Raw genomic sequence first — 13,540 nt, 5'->3', positions numbered from 1 at the left:
TATTACTTTCTACATATGTCATAGGTAGAGCATACAATGTTTTAATGAACCAACATGAGTTCCTTATAGATAAAATTATAGTAAATGGAGCTTTCCAAGCCTGACACACAAGATGGTCTCCACCCCCCTCCCCCATACAATACACGTGCTTCCTTCCCTCTGTATACAGGAAAGAAAGATTTATCTGTTTCGAAAACTCTCTACACTAATTTAATATATAAAGAATTCTTTGTTGGTTAATTGAGACCAGAAGAGAGACAGCACTAACACACTAATCTGAGGAAAGCACACATTTATTATTATTATTATTATTATTATTATTATTATTATTATTTCATTTAAAACTGACTGATACATACATATAATCTCGCTTCCATAAAAATCACATCACTTGGGGTTGCACAGGCTTAGCAGCTAGCAACTGTTTCAAGCTGTAGCTCTTCCTTAACGCAGCCTGAAAGCCACGGCAGTGTACCAAAGACATACCTTCATTACTTTTTGAAAAGCGCAAAGGAAAGTAGTTGCCTTTTTGTTCTGCCTGTTCATGCATAACACCATGTATTTGTGTATCTGGTATTGCAAATTTGATCTCTGCTAAGGCAGATATGAGGATAGTACAGATTGACTTGAAAATGTCTGATAGAATCAATGGCATGCCTGGAAATTATTTTAAGTGCTTTATTTCTCTGTTGAGTGTGTTTCTGTCTTCCACATGTCCCCAAACCACTTTCAATTGTTACATGTCATTAAATGTCAGACAAAGATTTTAGGTAATAATATGCAAACGAGCAGACGTGAATACAAGCTGATGAAATCAAAAGGATAAAATAGCTGTCCTTGGGTGGGATTTTTCTGCTTTTTGTACTTTCTTAATCTAGGCTTTGCTGTATAAATGGTGGACAGCAGCATGCAGAGTTTAATATAAATAGGAAGTAAAAAGGGACACACTGCTCGTTGGCATGTTCCGTAGAATTCTGGTCTGTAGTTTAACCACAGTTTAACTTGTAATATTGTGATCATTTACCCAGCACCAACTTCGTGTTTTGTGTTACTCAGAGCCCATTTAATGAAATGCATTGTTCCATTTTAATTTTTTCTTCTTCTTACTAGTCGAAAACCCGCCCTGTTTTCTCGCGATAGACTGAAACTCTTCCTAAGGCTGCACTGTGAACCTCAAGATGGCATTATAAAGCCTATGGTATTGATATTTTCATGGAGCTGGGTTGGGATTTTGAGTACTGTACTGTTGAATAGCTTTGGTGAATGAGGTCAGCAGGTTTTTTTTTACAGGTGCACAGGAGTAAAAGAAGAACATGTCTTTGTAAAACTAACCCTGCTCACCATCTGAATAGTTGCAAATATTCTGAGGATGCACTACACCAGTATTTCTTGAACTCCCCTGTATAGCAATAGTTTAGTTCATTACAGCCCCTTCCAAATTAGTTAAACTTAGTAGTAACTAAGTAATTTCATTGTCGATTCTGTTTATTATTTTTTTAAATCACAATAGTTCTTTTAGACTAAACCAAGATCACACCTTGATTTGCATGGATAACTCTTTGGGTGAATCTGAGGCACCATTATCTTACATGGAACCTTGATTGAGTGCCACTGCTATACACCACTTGTTTTTTTCATTTAAGAATGAGATCCACACGTCTTTTGTACATTTCTTTTTAATAGCAACATTTTACATGCTTGGCAAACTTTAACCTTCCTTAGCTCTTAACATTGTAGACAGAGAAGGTTAACTCCATCAACAAATGTTGATAAGTTAATTCACATCTTTTTAGAATAATATATAATTCTTCCATCTTCATTTTAAAGCAGTACAAAAGGGAAAAGAAAAACCGCGCACTAGATAGTGATATCAAAAAATATAAAACTCTAAATATTTAATAGTGAACAATAAATACAAAGTGGATTTACATGCTTTAGTGTAAAATAAGGTGATAACAACTATGCTTATCACAAAAGTGCTGATGAAAAACCAGGTAAAATTGAAATAAACCTGTATGATTTCAAGTGTGAGGAACTGCTGCAGCTTGCATAGAAAGGCTCCGCATTCTAAATAACTAGTTAAAAAGAAAAAAGAAAAATAGTGCAAAACCTCAGTGTAGTATATAAATGTATATTAAATTACAGTTTCAGCGGGTAAGTATTGCACGTACATCATTTGAGACAAAAATGAGCATGGCATGTTAGGGACATGTTACCACAAACGACATGCCCCGCACTGTACTGGATCGCACAGATAGAGCCTGCTGGAACGTTCAATGATCCTTATCGTCGGGACAACTGCTCCTGCTGGTAACCTCTGTCCTGGTCCGCTTGATTTGCCCCGTCTTGGTGGGTTGTTGGGGGTTTCCCCATCTGGGGGAGTTTTTAGGAAGTCCCTCTGGTATTAACAAGAACGCTGGTTGCACGCTACAGACTGCTGATGTCAGCCATGCTCCGTCGCTTGAAATGCGACTAGTGTAATTAGAACGTCCTTGGAAATTCTAACGCACACAAAATACTTGTGATCCTCATTTGAAAATGATGCAGTGAACGCAATTCCAACGCGTTTGTAAATCATTCCCTGATGAAGTATTGATTTCCGAAACGCGTTGGAATTGCATTCAGTGCATAATTATTCAATTGAGGATCGCAATTATTTTGTGTGCTAGAATTTCCAAGGACGTTCTATTTACATTAGTCGCATTTCAAGCGACGGAGCACGGCTGACGTCATCAGCAGTCTCCAAGGAGACTCACGAGGAGATACCTGTAGCGTGCAACCAGCGTTCTTGTTAACACCAGAGGGACTTCCTAACATCTCCCCCAGACGGGGAAACCCCCAACAACCCGCCGAGACAGAGCAAGTCAAGCGGACCAGGACCGAGGTTACCAGCAGGAGCAGGTGTCCCGATGATGAGGATCCTTGAACGTTCCAGCAGGCTCTATCTGTGTGATCCAGTGCAGTGTGGGGGATGTCGTTTGTGGTAACATGTCCCTAACATGCCATGCTCATTTTTGTCTCAATTGATGTACGTGCAATACTTACCTGCTGAAACTGTAATTTAATATACTTTTATATACAACACTATGAGGTTTTGCGCTGTTTTTTCTTTTTAAAGCAGTACAAGTTCAAACATAGTAAAAAATGATGTGCTCCAAAGCAAACACTTAAACTTTTGTTGTGCAAATATAATATACAATATAATGTACATTTGTGTTTGAAACGCTCATTAGTTTGCTGTGTGTGTTGTATGCATTAGGTTTAACCAAACTGCTTGACTTACCAGCCTAATGGTGGTTTTAATCAGTTTTTTTAATACATTGTATTTTCTTTTTTTCATTCACCAAATGCTGATGCCAAGCAATGGGAATAATATAAATGTTGTACCATTTGAATGCAGATTTAGAGTAGATAAAAAAAAAAAATCCACACTGGAGTTTTCCCAGCAATACCTATGTCCTTTTGGAGATATGATGCCTCTGATATTGTACAGTTCCCCTAATGCACACAATGACTAATAAAACACTTTTTGCTGTTGACCCAATGTCACATTTTAATTTGAATTGCCAATTAAAATTGAAATACATTAAAGTGACAATTCTCCTGTTTTGATGTTTTCTATTATATTTTGTATTTTATTTATTTTTGCCCTAAAGGGAAGCTCGGTTGCAAAGTACAACATTTCAGACAAAAACTTCCTTCATTATTTTCCTGATGAACCACCCAACTTCCTGCTCTTACAAGCAAACAGGGGACAGACTGGAAGACCTTCAACAAACCAGCACTTAAATCGGGTAAGTTGGGCATCGTTTATTTAATTGAAGATAATATTTTGTGTGCTATTTGCCTGTGCCTGTCTAATGAGTACCAAATATTTCTAAATCCTGTTTAAAAATTGATTTGTTTTAAAGTCTGACTCCATGATCCGAATGCTCCTAGACTCCTGTGACCCCAGCCCCCAGTTGCAAAATTATTATTAGAACATGATTGAAAATCTGCTTAATCAGCTTTTATTGTTTAAAAGCACATGCAGCCAGCCACACTATTTTTTTTGCAGTGGTGTTTTAACCCTTGGTTAAATTTACATACAAAGTAGTTATAGAATACTCTGAATACCTGTAAAAAAATTACTTATAAATAAGTTGCAGACAAATTCTTATGGGGTTACTTGAACCTTGTGGGATTGAGCAGGAGTGGTAGGGTGTAAAGCACTCTTCTGCTTAGCTCTGTAAATGGTTGCGTCATTAAACTCATAAGGTACAGTACAGGCATACCCCGCATTAACGTACGCAATGTGTTCAGAGCATGTATGTAAAGCAAAAATGTAGTTAAGTGAAGCACTACTTTTTTTCCCACTTATTGATGCTTGTACTGTACTGCAATTATCCTACACGTGCATAACTGATGTAAATAACGCATTTGTAACCGGCTCTATAGCCTCCCCGCTTGCGCTCAGCTTCGCTACAGGTAGGGAGGTGGTATTTCTATTCAGGACGTGCTGACAGGCGCATGCGTGAGCTGCCGTTTGCCTATTGGGCGATATGTCCTTACTCGTGAGTGTCCTTAAACCGGGGTATGCCTGTAATGATTTTAAAAGCCATAATGTAACACCACTCTGAAAATTGTTTCCTGTGCAGGACTTTTCATTGTTTTTAGCTGAAAACAAAAAACAAAACATAACCTTTTATAAATTAACCAACAGAAAAAAAGGATCAGTAATTTAGGAGTTTAGATTTTGTTTTCTTTGTCTCTTGTGGAATCCAAAGTCATATTGTACTGAAAATCTGTCTGTTTTTAGGGCAATGGATTATCAAGCAAGCAACTGCAGAGCAGATCTACAAAAGAACGAGAGAAAATCTTGAAGCAGCGAAATGAGTTAAAAGCTATGGGTAAAGAATAATCAACATCTAAAAGCTGCTCCCCCCTTTCCCATACACAATTTCTGGTTCTTATCGTTTTGGTTTTCACCCGGTTTACTTATCTATATTATATAAATATATTTTTTTTTTACCAATGCTGCCTATTACCCTACAATCCTTAAAAGTGTATTTACTGTATGGATAGTGTTTTCTTTACAATTTAATTCCTCTTAAGACCAAAATAAATATATAGTCCAGAGGGATTTTTGTGAAAAAGGCATCAGTCCGATACCTACAGATGTAAAGTATTGTGCACTTGACGTTATGTGAAAGTAACTACAAGTGTTGTGCAAATAATTTGTGAATATTGTTTTCATCAACTAAGCACGCTAAAGCGTAAGCCTTTTTTCTTAGTGCGTTAAGAAATAGGGTAAGTTTTAAAATAAGTAAAGATCTTGTACTGGAGATGCATTAGATTTGTGATACCATTGGTAGAAGCATTTTTGCAGCCTTTTTATTGGATTAATTACTAGACGTATGTTGAAATGTGAGAGGTGCCATGGCTCCCCCCCGGCATTCAGGGTTAAAGCAGCATTACATGTTAAAAGTTTTTTTTCGCTAGGCGGGATGCACTAATTAATGTGGTTGAGCTCTGGGGGACACACTGCTTCTTTATATTTACCTCTGTGTAGGTGGTGTACCTCATGGAGGTTTAAATCTCCTGCGTCATCCGTAGTGGCTTCCTATTTGCTCCTGCGCCATGAGAAATTTAGAGGGGCATTTCCTCTTGCTTGATTTTTGGTTTTAATAAATGCAGTCGTTCCTTGCCTTTTATGGAATTGCAGTTATCTAAGCTGCCGATCGATCTGTTCTCCTGTGATTGATCAGCTAAGATTCTGCTTCCCAGGGCACGCAATATAGCTGCCTATTTTAAGAGGATGTGGTGTAGCGTACTAAATAGTTGCTACAGAAACCCAGGGAAGTTTAATACAGTAAGTATTATCTGCTTGTCTAAAATGCAGTAAGTATTATCTAATACTACACAACTGAAATGATTTATATGAGATATCTATATCTTTTTTTTTTTTTTTTTTCCCCACTACAATGCAGCTCTGGAGATAAATAAAAAGCAAGAAACAGATGAGCTTAACATGACTTGTTAGTACATGTTCTGACTCCATTTTTTTTCCTTGGATGAACTGTTGTAGGAAGTTTTAAAAACTGGAATAGTCATGAAAAAGCATAGTACGACTTGTGGAAGCATTTTTAGGAGTTTTCTGCCTTTTGTGGCTGAGGATTTAAGTCCGTCTTTAGACCACCATAAAAATGGGTGTTCAATGTGTATTATTTTGAAAGGGAATAGGAAACACAGAATACAGTAATAATCTTCACTCATGTAAGGTCTGCGGTCATTTCAGTAAGAAGGGAGTTATCTGACTAGGTTAGCCTTGTGGTCTGTGTTTTTTCATATCAGCATTGAAAATTGTTGCTTCTCTTCCTTTTTTTTTTGGTGTTTTTTGAGCCAGGTGTTTCCCGAGCTCCAAGTGACCTTGCTACGGCAGGCAATAGAGAGACATACGTGTAACATAAGATAACATTGCAGCTTTCTATTGGTGATGTTGCAGCCATACAGTATTTGTGTTGTCTTTTGCTGTCAGAAACCAGCTATGTAGATCATCCTTTCTGTTCTGGACTTAGTCCTACAGTAATCTTTGTTTCTTTAGTCTAATAAAGTTTACGTTCACTTAACTCACACTTTACAACTCTGCTTATTGAGTAAAGAGTTCTAGTAGTGGCTATGATCCTGGAGCAGATAAGGTTCATTGCAGGATGTGACCAACCTGAGAGATCTTGATTACCGTATATTTAGTTGTACACAAGATTTCAAGACCTCACTTTCAATGTCATGAAGCACAGAGAAATATAGTGGCTTGGCTTGTGGCACTTGAAGGTGTTCCGTGGCTTAGCACTGCTTGTTAAATATGCCCCTTAAGTACTCTCGAAGCGTAAATGTAACTTTGTTCTGTGAAAAATTAATGTTTTGCTTTTCAATAGGAGAACTAATTCTTTGATGGTGGAGAAGGACCATCATTTACTACTGTATGTGTATGGCTGTTAATGACTTAAGTAGCAGAAAGTGAATAACCAAAGACACTTTACATTCTTAATACAAAAGAACACAGACAGCCCCTGTAAGCTCAGAACCCAAGATTTAGATTCTGAGTTTACAGGGGGCTGTGTGTGTTTTGTTCATTTCATTTGGTAAAGCAACTTGGAAGTTAGTGACCACTCCTCCCAGTTTCCGAGCTCACCGTTCCACCTTTTCACTGTAGTTCTTGCTAAGCGCCTGTGTATGACCAGTCTGTAAAGACAGCTCTCCCTCCATTAGAGAGGTTATGAGAGCTTTTTGCAGGTGCAGCAGTGTTGGGAACTACAGATGGGCCATACCGTGACGTGTTTGTAGGCTTCACATACTTTGGCCCAAGAATTGAGCTAAATGAGAAGATAAACAAATGAGTATGTAACTATCATTTGTCAAGTTGGATGTAGCACTAGGCCTATTTTGTCTTTTTTGTTACTCCAAAAATATCAAGATCATAAAAACTCTGACGTCTCTAGTTATGATAAAAAAATAAATTTTTTGTCATTATTCAAAAATATGTACATGTCTGAAATTGCCAAAGGGTCACCTGTTGCTCAGAAACGGTCTCGCCTAGGATTATAGTGAGATAATGACCATAATATGTTTAATAGAGTTGCACCAGGTGGTTCAATTAAAAATACACCAGAAAGTATAATTCTTTTGAAATGCTTTAATTTAGTTTGGCATTGTAAGTAACATTTCTGGTGGATTGGATTTTTCTGCCTTATTGAGTTCACTTTCCTAATTGATCTCTTCTGGGGCATGACCATCTTTCTCTCTGTTTACATACACAACAAAAGTCATACATTTCCTTATTTCAAGTTATTGCATAGGTCGCTGCCATTAATTCACTTCACATCCAGGTGGGACTACACATGACTTTGGTGTGGGACTGTATGTTGTAGGTGGCACTTACCATTTAGTTCCTTAATATGAAAGACCTGTAAACCTGGATTATCTTTGTGTGGTTCTCCCCTGTTTAGAGATGGAAAAGGCAACAATGAGGAGGGATCGAGCACAGGAAATAAAATCGAAGAGGAGGGAAAAACAAGATAAGGAGAGGAAGAAGGAAGAGCTCAAAAAGATAGTTGAGGTGGAAAGGTTAAAGAAGAAAGAAGAGAAGGAAAGAATTAAATTGGAAAAAGAGAAGGTAATGTTATGCTGTTTAATGAAAGCATTTATATTGAATAAACTAGACATAAAGGAGCCCTTTGCTCAGCAAAATTAGTAGAGATCCTGATGTGACTCGGTTGGTGCAGCGAAGAGAGATTGGAGAACAAGCAAAGCTACCCACAAGGAGGATAAAGAGAGCGAGTCCTTTTTTCAATGCACGGCCACCGAGAAACCACAATAGCTGCTATCAAATATAGTTATAAACGGGTCTAAATGCCATAAGGAATGACACTATGGTATGTGGTAGTTGTAATAGGTTTTATGGCATTTAGATCCATTTATAACTATATTTGATAGCAACTATTGTGGTTTCTCAGTGGTCGTGCATTGAATAAGGGACTGTCACTTTTTATCCCCCCTCCTGTGGATATCTTTGTTTATATGAAATAATATGTTTTATTTTTGTGTCTAGGTTTTAATGGTGTCTCACTGTAACATTTAAGTATTCACGTTTTACATGTAAGCTATTAAATAAATGTCAACTGAAGAGGCTTTTGATAAATATATTCCTGTAGTGACTTATTGTCATCCAACCACGGGGTCTATGTATCAATGTAAAGAAAAGTGTGTTTTGATGCACTGCTCGCTTTTTGTGTTGAAAGCAGTATTGTGGACTATGTAATAACAGTTTCTTACATCTGATGCAGAATTTTAGACTTGAGCTGGTTCAGATATGCCAGATTTTGTTGGGGGAAAAGGTGCAAGCAGAATGTGATGCATCTCATAATATGTGCACCTTGTAATTTTTCCCTAATTCCTAATACCCAAGCTGCAAACTGAGGTAGACAGAAGGGGAAAATTGGAGCAAAATGTGTTGATCTGTCGTGGCAGGATGAAAATGTCCTGGTTTTCAGCCAAAATTGCCTTGATGCATAGACCCCCATATTCTTATATCCGTCATAGTCCTTGCAAATTTTTTTTTCATTTTAATTTTATTGTTTTTGGTTGGTTGCCATCAGGTGCTTCCTCCTCACTCTCGTAGCGACCTGTAGCTACAAGGGGGAGGGCAATATGGGATAATTCTCAAGTTTCTGCACTTCATTTAGCCATTAAACATTAATTTTTCCATACTTCACATTTTAAAACCACTTGAATTTCCTTTGTACAACTGTTGACTAACACATCATAATATATGCTCTCTAACATGAACTGAGAAAGCAGTCTTGCAAGTTGCAGTCTATACTATCGCCAAAGTGAACAAATGCCAATGGTATGTTTAAAACCATGGCTTTTACTCACTTTCCAGATAGCTGCTGTGCAGTTTCATACCAGAAACTATAACTTAATGGGTGCCGGAAGGTTTTCTGTGGTAGAAAGCAGAGTAAACCAGGTCCTATGTGTTGTCTTTGAATGATACATGTGAACAGTGAAACAATATTTGAAATGCTTATTTTGTTCACATATTAACCTGAGATTTGGGACGGTTTCACTTATTTTATCTGTCTCCCTACTTCTTGTATATTAAAAGGGTTGTATGTCCTTTTCGATAGACGGCGTTCCCCCCCCCCCACCTACGTTTTCCGTTTCCACCTTGCCCACTGCTAATGAACTTGACAACCAGTCCGTACGGAAAGCAAAAGCTTAATTAACACGCAATACAAATGTTTGGGCAATGTATAATGGGGTTCCATAGTATAAGAAAGCAGGGGGGAAATAAATCATGGTTAAGGTATTGTCTAATTTTTGAAGCATTTCTCATGACCATTTTATTTTTTCCAGGAAAGGGAAAAACTTCGCGAGGAAAAGCGTAAATACGCAGAGCGACTGAAACTGTGGAGTAAGCCCCGGGACGACATGGAGTGTGATGATCTGAAGGTGCATGTGCTGCTCTTCTTGCACAGGGCAGCCCTTGAAAAATCACATACTTTTTATATAATATGCCCATAGGTGAATCAATACAGATGAGGCAGTGCCACATGAAACCTTGCTCTAATCATTACAATAATGCCAGTACATGCTTATTGTATATGGAAATCACCAAAGCAGTTTTTCTTCTTATCAACACTTTCCCTGTGTCTTTCATTCCCCTTATATGTTGAAAAAGACAAACGTTTTTAGTGAATGCTCTATACAATAACAGTTGGACCTAAGCTAATTCTACACACAAGGCTTTTTTTAAATGGAGTAATTAAAAGCTTTGGTGACCAACACTAAACCATTCAGGTCTGTCAACATGTCCTTGCACTCTGTGACTTCTCTTTCTTTTATCACTTACTGCATATCTGTGCTGATTGTCTGTGAGAGTGCTTCTATTGATCAGTATTAATGTATGTGATATGTTAGATGGGGTTAAACCTAGGGAATTGATATTATTTCCCATCTTCTAATTCAGAAAAGTATTATATAAACAAAATACAATATTTTCCTTAAACAATTGTGAATCATTTTCAGTGTTATAGAGTTAATATGGTAGCTTAAAATTTCCCTTAGAAATTAAGTAAATACTAGCAGTACCAGACGTAACCTACGCAGATCTAGCAGATCTTAAAGATTATTAAACATTACTCTGTTTTTATCCTTCCCTGTAATGCCTTGCTGTCTCTTGTCCCTTCTTCCCCACCTTACTCTCTCCTCCATCATGCCCTGCTCCCTTTTAAACTCTCTCCTCCCCTCTCTTTGCACTACATACCTTACTGTCTACTCCTTTCTGTGCACGCTACACTCCCTCCTCTCCTACTTGTATCTGTCTCTTCTCCTTGCTGTCTCTGTTTCCTCCTGCTCACCTTGCGGTCTCTCCTCCCCTATCTTTGCACTCCCTCTTTCTCCACGTGCACACTGCTCCCCATTCCCTCCTTGTCGCTGTCTGTCTCATCCCCTCCTTGCTGTCTCTCTCTCTCTTCCCCTCCTTGCTCCTCTCCATGAGGAGGCATCCTGGTTGTTGCAGACAACCATAGCCTTTTATATAAATATGTTTCTGTTCTGTGGTTTCTCTGATAATGCATGTCAATAAAATATTGCTGCCACGCTTTGTCCCCTGCTGTCAGAGATCCAATTAAGTGAACAGAAAGCAGAAGACATGGCATTTTACTTGCACAAGAACCTGCTCAACACCATGACATTGTCCATAGCTAAGAGAAATCCTACATCTCCTACGTTTTCAGCTTACTATGTTTCTAAACTAACTTGAAAAATTATTTAACAATCTATTTAATGTATGTCTGATTGTGCTGTGCTTTCACATAATTGTTAAAACAGCATTCCATTCAAAATCCTATGCGTTTTTTTCAAAGAAAACAGTTGTGTAGTATTAGATACTAACTGCATTTTTTTCACTCTTAATGGCGTTTAAAAAATGTTTTTTAACGTGTTAAGCTTCCTTGGGTTTCTATGGCAAGCGTTAAAGCTACAGATCTTTCTCTTTTGAAATAGGCAGCCATATTGTGTGCCCTGTGGAGCATGATCTTTGCCAATCGGCACTTAAATAATTGCATTGCCATAAGTGTTAAAAACTGCAGCATATATTAAAACAAACAAAATGGGCAAGAGGATATGCTGTTTTAACATTGAAACGTTTGTTTTTGCACGTGTTATAGTGTTGCATAAATCTTCTTGTTCTTTCCCTCAGACGTATTTATTTATTTATAAAATGTTTTACAGGGAAGTAATACATTGAGAGTTACCTCACGTTTTCAAGTATGTCCTGGGCATAGTTATGATGACATACATGGTTACATAGTGAACAGGGTATACATTATATACAAGACATTGCATGCACAGGTAAAGGTCATACATGTTATAGGCGTATGTAACAGTTACAGACCAGGTTAAAATGCGAGACCGCTTTGGTTTTGAAAGAACTTAGACTGGTGGCGGCTGTGAGAGTCTCCTGTAGATTGTTCCAGTTGTGGGGTGCACGGTAAGAGGAGGAGCGGCCGGATACTTTGTTGAACCTTGGGACCATGAACAGTCTTTTGGAGTCAGATCTCAGCTGATAAGTGCTGCGTGTGGTATGGGTGAGGAGCTTGTTAAGATGGCAGGTAACTTGCCCAGAAAGTATTTGAAGGCAAGATAGGAAAGGTGAACTTTGTGCCTAGACTCAATTGATGACCAATCTCGTTCTTTGAGCATTTCGCGGTGATGTGTGTTGTAGTTGCATTGAAGGACAAAACGCATATTGAATTGTAGAGGGTATCAAGTTTGCTTAGGTGATTTTGGGGTGCCGTATCCCTTTATGTCCCCATAGTCTATAATTGGCATTGGTATCTGTTGTGCGAAGCGCTTTCTGACCAGCAGATTTAGGGAGGATTTGTTACTATAAAGTACACCTAGTTTGGCATACTCTTGTTAATTCACAGAAGTCTTTAAGAACATCTGTTGTCTTTGATCTTCACATGTAGCACACTTCTTCCTGTCTTTGCATGCCTATACATTCAGCTCTGCCAGTGTCACTCCCCTGTATTGCTATCCCAGGCCTTACTAAAAGTGCAGGGTCTTTCAGGATCTTCTCTAAACCACGAACCCCAATACATCCTCTTGTGTTTCAGGAATTGCCTGAGCCCACTCCAGTGAAAACAAGGCTCCCTCCAGAGTGTTTTGGAAATACCATTATGGTTTTAGAGTTCCTGCATGCTTTCGGGGAGTTGTTCGACCTGAAAGATGAGTTTCCTGAAGGCGTGACATTTGGTGGGTTTCTTGCTTCTAAAAACCTATTGTATCTGTCAGGCTACTCTATATTTTCTAATCTTCCTTCACAAATTACAACACAAACCTCAAATGGGTTATATAATCTCTCTCAATTTAAGGTTTGTGATGTAATTTGTGAAGGGAGATTAGTTACAAATGACTTTTTCTGAGACCTAAAAGTAAAAGGTTGTAGGTTTGTTTTCCAGAATATTGGTAAAGAATCTCAGTGCACTTCAGCCTTCCATAACGTCAATTACACGACATCAATGATGCGACTTCCATGCAATGAGAGGGGGGAATATTTTTGTTAGTTGCCCTTTGGAATTAGAATATTGGAGTAACATTTTAAAAGCTGTTGAACTTCTTGAAAAATATAATGACTTGGCAAAAGATTATTAATTTTTTTTTGTTATGCTCTGATATGTTTATACATTGATCTACAGGAAGGTAAACAAGAAACCTAAGTGATATGTTTAGCCAGTTTGTTTCACAAGCGAAACAAAAATATTGCCTAACTTTAGTAAATGTCAATTAGATCGCTCCCCAAATTATTCCTCTGCCTATAATTTAACCTGTCAAGCATATCCCTACTTTTTTTTTTTACTTCAAAAAGCACTTTTCTATGCTGCTAGTTAAAGATGCATGTTAACTGTACAATACTTGGGCTGAATAGTTCTGTATTTACTATGGAGAAGAATAACACTGTATTATGTATCTTGAGTGTTCTCTTTTGATGTGTGTA

At 37.9% G+C, this 13,540-nt stretch overlaps 1 protein-coding gene across 5 annotated transcripts in view; it reads left to right on the top strand.

The window, feature by feature from the left end:
- BAZ1A (bromodomain adjacent to zinc finger domain 1A) overlaps nt 1-13,540 on the top strand; it is a 77,788-nt gene that overhangs the window by 24,526 nt on the left and 39,722 nt on the right. For all 5 annotated transcript variants that reach the window (XM_075613881.1, XM_075613883.1, XM_075613879.1 and 2 more), the window contains 6 exons: nt 1,111-1,198; nt 3,657-3,794; nt 4,799-4,889; nt 7,986-8,152; nt 9,895-9,990; nt 12,660-12,798. In XM_075613881.1, the coding sequence (XP_075469996.1) occupies nt 1,111-1,198; nt 3,657-3,794; nt 4,799-4,889; nt 7,986-8,152; nt 9,895-9,990; nt 12,660-12,798 (719 nt within the window). The remainder of the gene's footprint in view (nt 1-1,110; nt 1,199-3,656; nt 3,795-4,798; nt 4,890-7,985; nt 8,153-9,894; nt 9,991-12,659; nt 12,799-13,540) is intronic.

The sequence above is a fragment of the Ascaphus truei genome, chromosome 9 (assembly GCF_040206685.1).
Source record: "Ascaphus truei isolate aAscTru1 chromosome 9, aAscTru1.hap1, whole genome shotgun sequence".
NCBI classification, from domain to species: domain Eukaryota; kingdom Metazoa; phylum Chordata; class Amphibia; order Anura; family Ascaphidae; genus Ascaphus; species Ascaphus truei.
This window is presented reverse-complemented; position numbering and strand designations above follow the sequence as displayed.